Raw genomic sequence first — 9,446 nt, 5'->3', positions numbered from 1 at the left:
TTTTTAAGAGTTCCTTAAAATAAAATCAATAAAAGCTGCTGCTGCTCAAACCGAGGCAAACAGCCCCCTTCCTGTTCTGTTCCCGCCTCTAACCAATCAGGGAGCTGCGTCTGGTCAGGTCCACGTTGCTGGCGCTGAGTCCCCTGCTGTCTGAGAGGCCGGAGTTGGCGTCCTGGAAACGGGATCGGTTCGCGTTAGCTTGGTATAAGGTAGTAGTAGAAGTAAGAAGTAAAGCAAAAGTGAATCTTAAGAAGGGAAGATTTATGTAGTTGGATTTTTCTCCAGAGGCTTGGACCATCTCTTACCTGCGTGGTTTCCTCGGCGCTCTTGTTCAGGAAGTTCAGGGAACTCGCTCTTTTCATTCTGTGCAAAAAAAAAAACAACAAAAAACAAGATTTCTGTGTTGAAAAACAGAAAACTGAACATCGACTTTATCCTGAACTAATAAGCTTTTCCAAGTTGACCCAGAATCTCGGCTGCAAATGTTAAATTGCAGCTAATCTGATTGCCTCATTTCTTTTTTATTTTGCTAGAATCCATGACTAACAGTCTGTATCTGAGCCTCACAGCTCTGCTCAGCTGTGATAAAACCAGATCAACACTGAGCAGAGCCTATTTTTAAATATTTAATTATGCCATGTGCTCCTGACAGATACCTTTACTCTCAGACCACCAACTTCAACTTTGAGACCGTTATGGATCAAATTTACGACCTGCATCGCCACAAAAGTGTACAAACTTCATCCAGCCAACTCGCAAGAAATTTGCATTCACGCATTGTAGATTAAAAAAATAAAATAAAAATCAAAAACCTGTTATTAACACAATTAGGGCCAATTTACTTTATGAAATGACTTTTTTTTCACAGAGACGGTGCTGTTTTTACCCGGGGTTTCGGGGTTCCTGAGGTCCGCTGCCCTGCAGCTTCTTCACCAGCATCTCGCTGCTCCTCCTCAAAGCGTCGCGGATCTTTCCGAAGGAGCCGCTGCGACGCAGTGACCCGTTACCGTCCTGGAGAGAGAGAAAAAGAAACCAACGCCCAGGTGTGGAGATGAGAGGTTTAAAAGATTCTCCGTCATCTTTAGAGGGTTTTTCCTACAACAGGACGATGATCTACAGATCGATCTGTCTCAGTGAAACTCTATCATGGACGTTACCCCGCTCCACTCCGCAGACTCGTCGCCCTCGTTGTCTCCTCCTCGTCCCCCCGGTCCGTCCCTGCTGTGCCGTCTGTCGGCCCCTCCACCCGGTCCGTCCTTCAGCAGCTCCACCACCTTACTCTGGTTAATGGCGTCGATCCCCTGAGAGAACAAACACACACATGCACACAAAAGATAAGGAAAAACAACAACAACAAAAAGAGTTTAACATTTCAGAGAATAAACACAAAGCTGGTGTCTGATCTTGGCAAAGTTTAGGAGCTTCGGCTGTAATTCCTCCTGAACTAGCAGCTAATCTAACGTCAGTAACTCAGAGTGTCGACTGTGTGTGTGTCTATGTGTGTGTGTTGTACCTGTTTGCGTGTCTTGCTGGCACACTCCTCAAGCGTTTCTGCTGCCTCCAGTTTGCCTTGACGACGGTACAACGCTCCCAAGCTCTTCAGGGTCGTGTTCACAGTTGGACTACACAGAAAGGAATAAACAAAAAAAATACTCAATGAGCAAAAAAAAAAAAAAAAAATGTTATTATTTTTTGGCAAATCCAGATGCCTGAATTTAAAAACGATGAGTCGTTTTTCTCTATTTTTGATGACTTCGTGAGGTCACTTCCTCATAAATCAGGATGTAAACAGGTCATTTGTGGCTATTAATCAGCCATCACTTTGTCTCCTTTAGGAATTTTTATTTATTTATTAATAGTTTCTCACCTGTCCACCTTGCAGGCCTTGTACCAGCTCCCGTACTCCACGTACGGCCCAGACTCCCTCTGTTTGCTCTGACGCAGACGGGCAGAGAGACGCACACGGAGGCGACGATCAGGATGAGGACAAGCAGAGAGCGAAAGAAGTCAAGTGTAAAAAAAAAAAAAAACACGAGTCGTCAAACAGACACTCAAAACGTCTCTGTTGTCCTTTTTTTTTTTTTTTTTTTTACGTGGCAGCAGGCGCAACAAAGGTCAACGTTAATGACTGACCTTGCTTTCTTCCCTCTCCTCTGCGTGCATCCAGATGGGCTTATTGTCATCTATGAAATGAGACGAGGAAAAACCCAATTATAAAACATTCCAGGCTCGCCGCCTACGATTATTTTGGTAAACTAAATGTTCTGGCAATCTATTTTTTGAAGAAAAAACAATTGGCACATTCTGCACATTTGTCATTTAACCAGCTAAACCTTTTTATACAATAGTAGAAGCACATTAAACGGTGCAAGCAAGTGCAATGCAGCAACATAATTCCTTTAGGGTAAACTTGATTACTTGTAGCAAAGACTGAATCTGCAGTTGACATCAACATGTGAAAAGCTCAGCTCTGCTTTGTAAAGCCTTGGTGTGACAGAGAGGAGGGAAACGGGAACATGAAGCAGCTTCGGTATCACAGAGTAATCCTCTGACCTGCTGGGAGATCAGTGTGATGAAGGGATCAGAGGGCGTGGCCAAAAGGAAAAAACACGAATCTGGGATGAAACTGCCAGAGAGGAAAGAACCGACTGAGAGAGAAAAAAAACCCAGCTGAAACACGAACCCGTGACCCTGCTCATGCCTGAGCCGGGGTGTCTGCAGGTTTAGCAAGTCAAATATTGAAAGACCTTTTCAATACCACATGGATTGAGCTCAGGGCTGAAAAAACTGTAAGTGTAGGGGATTGCCATCTATAGTGCCACGTTTAAACGTTTTCTTGCACAGAATGCACCAACCTCGTACAGGTTGGCAACAGAAACGAGACGATGACGAAAACTAACAAATCTGTGCTTAAAGGGCTCGACACACGCTAGGCGACGTCGCGCCCTGCAACGTGACACGAGTTGAATGACGCTAAACTTTTGTCGCCGTTGTCGCAATCGCGTCCTGAGCGTCGGGTGGAGATGACTTTTACCTGTCGCCGTTGTTTGTCGCTCTACGTGCATCGAGCCCATAACCGACACATAGAGCTAGCTAGCTAATTAGCTAGCAAAGGGATATTAACCGCTAGTTATTGGTAGCTAGCAAAGGGATATTAGCAGCTAGTTATTGGTAGCTAGCAAAGGGATATTAGCCGCTAGTTATTGGTAGCCTGAACTGCCTCAAAATGCAGCGAAGATGTCAGCGCACGACTCAAAACTTTTGCTTGACAAAAAAGTTTCAAGAGGAAAAATAACTGCAGATACGAGATTAAATAATCTTGTTGCAACAAAATTTAAAGCTTGTATTAGCACATTTATAAGGCCCTAATTTTAGATGCATGAAATTGAGTGTTTTTACGGGCTGCTAGCTGAGCTGCTAGCTGAGCTGCTGATGGTTTCACTCACTGTTGACAGATCCGAACTCCTTCTCATGTGCTCTGGTCAGGATCTCTTTGTACAGAACTTCTGCATCTTTGAACTTGCCCTGCTTCAGGTAGCAAGTGGCCTAAAGGGAAACGACACAAATCAGTGCAATGACGGTGGTTGCCTTGGAAACCAGACATATCGTAGAGAAAGGAGGCAAGGAGGATTCAGGACGCCGAGCTGTGTCCGTCGGGTTCCCACCAGGTTGTTTTTGGTTCTGGCCACGCTGGGGTCGTCAGTTCCCAGTTTGGACTCGAAGATCTCCAGGGCCCGTTTGTAGTAGTACTCCACCTCGTCGTACTTGGCCTGGTTCAGGCACAGCAGGGCCAGGTTGTTCAGCTGCTTGGCTACGTCCGGATGGGACTTCCCCAGCACCTGAACGCAAACAAACGACAGACATCGTTTGCATCAGGCTTTCACTCAAATGAAAAACAAATTTAAAAGCAGCGCTGCTCTAGTGTCCTTCGCTGCCGGGGGCCCTCACCTTCTCTCTGATGCCCAGGGCCCTCTTGCAGAGCGGCTCGGCCTCCTTGTACTTGCCCCTCTTGCCAAACAACACAGCCAGGTTGTTGAGGGTTGCCGCCACCGCCGGGTGGTCCTTCCCCAGGGTTTTCTCTCTGATGGCCAAGGCGTCATTCAGAAGGTGAGTAGCTTCCTTGTATTTGTTTTGGTCCCTGGAAACACAGCAAAAAAAAGACGGCTTGAGAGCAGCAAGGAGTTTTTGTAAACATAAATCAAGAGGACGGGCCCTTCCGTCAGCTCACCTGTACACCAAGGCCAGGATGTTGAGCATGGTGGCGACGTCCGGGTGGTCGTGTCCGGACGACTTCTCCAGATCCTCCAAGGCCTGCTTGCACAGAGGCACGGCCACTTCGTACCTGCCCTGGGAGGCGTACTGGATCACCAGGTTGTGCAGCGTCCTGAGACGATTCGGGACCTCGTAGCCCCCCTGCTGGGCTGCCGCCTCCCCGCTGGGCTGGGCTGGGACAGAACCGGACAGAGACGCAAAGAACTCTGATCAAATTCACTTCTGTCCTTTGTTTTTCTTTACCCTAAAACTTTTAGAAACAAATTACCAGCCATTAAGGTGTTAATTTAGATCTATTCTAGCAATTAGTATGCGCCTTGTAGTTGTTAAAGTACTAAAAACTACTACAAGTACTATTACCTGTCTTCATTACAAGTGATCCAATTACCTATATCGGACATTTTGCTAGTTTCAGTTGGTTAAATGCTAAAATACTTTTAAAACTACTTTTTAAAGGACAATTTTGTATTAAATTTCAGACCAATGTAAATTTATTAAAATAAATTAACTGATGTTCTGAAAATTTAAATTTGACAACCTATATTCATGATTTTTGCTCATTTCTCACAAAAGATAAAAAGATAAAACAACTTAGAATGGAAAAGCTAATGATGGTTTTTCTCCTGGTGTTTCGGCCATAAAGTGCCACATAAAATAAAAGGTGCTTACTGACCGTTTGCTTTGCAAACATCAGCACAACAATGTCGAGAATTATTGAGCGCAAGTATTTCCACTTCTCAAGCTGCATTTTCTTTTTCCCAGAATGTTTTACATGTGCTCTAAATTGGCTTATGTCGGTGAATTGAAGGCAAAAATGGCTCTCTGAAAAGGTTCCAGACCCTTGATCTAGAATTTTCTGATCTGGAAAAACGGGACAGAATCATTCAGGACGGTCGGATGCAACGGCATGACTTCCATGCATAAACAATTAATGCTCTGCAGCTCTTTGTGTGTGCAGCATCCTATTAAAAACGGTGCAGATCACAGCTACCTGTTCCCTGGTCGTCGTCGTTGGGGAACAGATCGTCCAGGCTGTCCTTTGAGTCTCCTCCTCCTCCTCCTCCTCCCGTTCCCTTGCCTCCGCTCCCTCCAGAGCTCTGGCTCTTCTCCTCCGACAGGGAGACGTCGTCGTCAATCTTCTTGATCTGATTCATGAACTCCAGGTGCTTCTTCTCCTCCTCCAGCTGGGCCACGCACTGCTCGCTGCGCTGCAGCTTGTGCTGCGTCTCCGCCAGCTCGTCGCGCAGCCACTGGTTCTCCTGGCAGAGCCGACGCACCTGGGCGCGCAGCTTCTGCTTCTCCGACTCCACGGCGCTCAGGTGGTTCGACAGAGCGATGATGACCTGCGGCGACAGCGAGACGAGAGCGTGAGCGTCCGCCGAGAGACGGAGGACCGGGAAAGCCGCCGACTGGACCGGAGCCGACCTGCGCTTCTCCCAGGCCCAGCTCGATGTCCTCCAGGTTCTTCCGGAGGAGGCCGGACTTCTCCTGGGCGACGGGCGGCTGGGCGCAGTCCAGCAGCGAGTTGAGCAGCTGCGCGTGTTCGCCGCGCAGCGTCTCCAGGCCCTGCATGACGGCCTTCGTGTTGAGGACGATCTCGTCCTGGGTCAGGCGCTCCAGGGCTTCTTCACGCGGATACACCATGGTGGACATTGCGTGGTTTCATGCACACTGTCCACAACATGATCGAAAGAGACATTTATTGTACAACTCGTTATTTATACATCGCTGCTTTGTGAAACGATGTGCATTAGCTGCTGAAAGACTCACGTGTAGTGTGTAAAACAGAAACACAGCAGTTGGTTGGAACTGTTAAGATTTTCAGCTTAACATGCTTGTTTATTTCAACCAAAATCTAAGACTTTTTAAGGATGTATGGACATGACATGAAGTTTTGTAATTTATTTTTTGGTCCATAAACGCACCATTTCTACACAGAACCCACTTAAAAAAAAAAAAAAAAAAGAGGATATGTTCTCATTTGTATTTCTTAGAAAACTGCGTTTTAGGTGACACATTCTGCGTTATTTAGTTAATCTAACATATTTTTGGTTTTCTCTTGCAATCCACACTTCTTTTTTTTTTCCACCATTGAAAAGACACAGAGTGAAAGAGAGACCGTATTGGACGCTGCGAGGCATTATCAAAACTTCTGACGTTCAAAGCGCTCAGCTTCAGGACCAGGAAAACAACTTTTATCGGACGTTTTGTCGGCGCATAACAAACCGGAACCACATGAAAATCGAGAGACCAAACATGCTAATGCTACGTTTGCACTGATGCTAACTGATTTACATACAAATGTCAGATTAAGGGATCCCACTGATCTGAATGACGCTTCAGCAAATCCCTATTCTTAAATATTTCAGGCCGGCAAGAGAGACAAAACAACCCGATCAAAGATTCCTAATGTGACTGAAGATTTTAGTTAGATTAAACACGATGATCAGGTGTAGGGAGTCAGAAAATGAATATGCAACACATGTGATTTTATAGCCTGCATGGTCGAAAATATTAAATGCACAAAAGGATTGCAACAGACAGTTTGTTTGGTTTTAATTGCAAAAACGGTTAAGAGCAGCAGGAAGCGGTTTCTACTTTATCAACGGGTGAGAGATGGATACACTGAAGAGAAAATGATTGTGTGTGAGAGGGGATGCATTAGTTAACGTGTCCCTAAAGCAGATTACTCAGTGCCTGTGGGCTACAAGCTAACACGGCGTCCGTCAGGCACCAGGAAGTCCAATTCAACTGATCTCTTGACAGATCCACCTTCAGAGAAGAAGACAGACTGAACTTTAGCCACACCTGTTCCTGAAATTATTAAACATCTTGCCAGTTTTAAATGAAAATAAAAGAGAAATTAACTAAAAATAACTTTACTAGGTAGAAAAATTAAGTGTTTTGGCAGGTTAATTTGTAAATTAAAAGGCCGATTTTGGAGCTTGTGAAAAGTTTCTTGGTCATCGAGAAACTTGATGTGCAATTAATAACAGTCTTGTTTGGATGCTGCTGCAAAGTCAAAAAAAAAGTCAAAAAGTTCTACTTTCTCAAAAGATTTTTGCTGGTTTGCTAACCGTGAAAACAAAGTGTGAATTTGAAACACCAAAGATGGTTAAAAATTTCAACTCCAAATAGTTTTCTAAAAGTAAAAGCTGATGTGAGATTCCTCCTCCTTCCCACACACAGTGTGACTTTGGCTTTGTCGCCAATTTACACACTTAACGTTAAAAAAAAAGAAGGCGAGAAAAATGTATATTCAATGCTATAATGTGGTATTTACATCGGCGTTGAAACTAATTTGAAGGCCAAGCCTGGAAAAAAAACAAGAAAAAAGTTCTGCCTGGTGGCATTTTCCTGCAGTAGAGCTTAACCAATTCAGTCTTTACATACTTGGTTCTGATTTTTAAATACTTTGTCTTCTGCATGTTCATTATTAGGAAAAGTAGTTATTAAACAGCAAGAAAGTAAGGAATGTCACATAGATAACAAAACTCTGTGCCTAACTTCCGTCTGATTTTTATTAAAGCAACGTGTATGAAACAAAATGCTAATTCTTAAAGGTTTTTTTAAAGTTTTTTTTTCTTTTTTCAGAAAAAATATTTTTCTGTATTTTAAGCTTTAAGTCAGAGCCCATCAAGAAATATATAATTTTTATTTTTTTTTTTCATTTTAATCGCCATCTGACACCTCATGAGGTCAGGATACATGTCTTCATCATCTGCTCTCAAAACACAGACTAGAGTTTCTCAGTTCAGCTTGAAGGTACTAAACAACTTCATTTATAAAGGCACATATTAGCTATTTCATTCAAAACAACAACAACCTGCAGTAACAAAAGAGGAGGAACCGTCTGTGGGTCTTATTATGGCTAGGTTAGAATATGATTCATAATATATTATAAAACTATCATGATTTATCAGTTTAAATACAAACCATCGTGTCTTTAAATGTGATATCCAAGTTGCTGACTCAAGTGTCATGACTGACATTAACTGGATCAGGATCGGACTGTGCAGCATCGTGACTTTTCGGTTTTTTTCCCCCTCCAGCTTTGATGATGGAGGTGCACCTGTTCTCCTTCCTCCTCTCCTCCCTCCCTTCCTCCTCCAAAGCTGACTGCAATGCACCACTATTAACACTCCCACTCTGGCGCCTGTCGTATTCAACCCAAAAAGCCCAAAGTTACGGAGCTCAAAGGAAATCCGTAACATGACGGCCATCTCTTTATCTACGCATGTTTAGATGTCGGAGTGTTTTTCGGGCCAAATGGTCGGAGGATGGCGCAGGCCTGCGGCCGAGGTGGGTTTTTTTTTTTTTTTTTTTGTCTCTGGCAGATGAGTGGAGGTGACCGACAAGGACAGCGATGTGACTGAACACTGATACGTTAAAAATAAAAATACCCCACAGTTTGTTGAGTCACATCCCGACACTGAAGCTGTGTGTAAACAATGAAGGCCCGACCTCTGAGCCATTAAGCAAGGATGTGCAGCAAATAACTCACTTTATATAATCCAGAACACCAGACGAGGCTTTTTAACACCAATGTTTAGTTATTAAACGGAGACTGTGTAGCAGTACAGTTCGCATATTCGCAAAACGTCGCCGCTTGGATTCACTATTTTACCCAAACTCTCGGTTTAAGTCGTCGCATATATTTTATATTTATATATTATAAACAATAAGATATGTTCGTTACCTTCATCGAAGAAACAGCGACGCTTTCCCGACTTCAGAACAAAGCGGCTGAATGATGTTGTGATGCTCCAGAAACACTCGAGGCAAGCTAGCGGACGCCACGCAACTTCCGGTGGCGTTCTTCCAAAATAAGACTCAACTGAAAGTTGGCCGCGACTCTTCGGTTAATGTGCTAAATAACGTTGGCCTCTAAGTTACCTTTAGGTTTTTTTTTTGTTTGTTTTTTTAACAGCACGTTAACGTAAACTCCTTTACCAGTCCTCTCTATATCCGGGGCACTGCTGCCGAGGAGCTCTGAAATAACTCCAAACAGTACACCTGATTTATTTAAAGCGATTACACTCACTGTTGACAGCTGTGACTGAGCTAAGACCTGCTCTGCCGAGCTTCCTCCTTAACCTTAACTTACCCACACAGAGCTGGGCCGCTGTTCTAACTATCTGTGCTACAGATAGCTACAGGGGTGTAACTTTGAG

The 9,446-nt window shown here is 44.1% G+C and overlaps 1 protein-coding gene across 2 annotated transcripts; it reads right to left on the bottom strand.

The window, feature by feature from the left end:
* On the bottom strand, positions 1-9,083 carry klc2 (kinesin light chain 2). 2 transcript variants are annotated; one of them, XM_015052909.1, is made up of 14 exons: positions 8,972-9,083; positions 5,698-5,943; positions 5,264-5,615; positions 4,229-4,445; positions 3,949-4,138; positions 3,666-3,839; positions 3,447-3,546; positions 2,134-2,183; positions 1,868-1,926; positions 1,514-1,622; positions 1,158-1,301; positions 887-1,011; positions 306-363; positions 1-172 (listed from the first exon to the last, which is right to left on the bottom strand). In XM_015052909.1, exons 2-14 carry the CDS (start codon positions 5,923-5,925, stop codon positions 89-91), a joined length of 1,890 nt encoding a protein of 629 aa, XP_014908395.1. In that variant the 5' UTR covers positions 5,926-5,943; positions 8,972-9,083; the 3' UTR covers positions 1-88. The 2 variants fall into 2 exon arrangements, with proteins under 2 accessions (XP_014908395.1, XP_014908394.1); XM_015052908.1 differs by having other exon boundaries at positions 1,868-1,935; positions 8,972-9,082.
* Between the last annotated feature and the right edge of the window lie 363 nt (positions 9,084-9,446).

This window comes from Poecilia latipinna, unplaced genomic scaffold (assembly GCF_001443285.1).
Source record: "Poecilia latipinna isolate Pla-1442-1.1 unplaced genomic scaffold, P_latipinna-1.0 Scaffold1145, whole genome shotgun sequence".
Taxonomy (NCBI): Eukaryota; Metazoa; Chordata; class Actinopteri; order Cyprinodontiformes; family Poeciliidae; genus Poecilia; species Poecilia latipinna.
This window is presented reverse-complemented; position numbering and strand designations above follow the sequence as displayed.

Bases quoted from the DNA above. Each gene is read 5' to 3' on its own strand.
- klc2 (XM_015052908.1), bottom strand. From the start codon at position 5,925: ATGTCCACCATGGTGTATCCGCGTGAAGAAGCCCTGGAGCGCCTGACC. The intron at 4,139-4,228 runs GTGAGCTGACGG...CTGTGTTTCCAG, and splicing joins ATCCTGGCCTTGGTGTACAG to GGACCAAAACAAATACAAGG. The intron at 1,302-1,513 runs GTACAACACACA...TTGTTCTCTCAG, and splicing joins CCAGCAAGACACGCAAACAG to GGGATCGACGCCATTAACCA.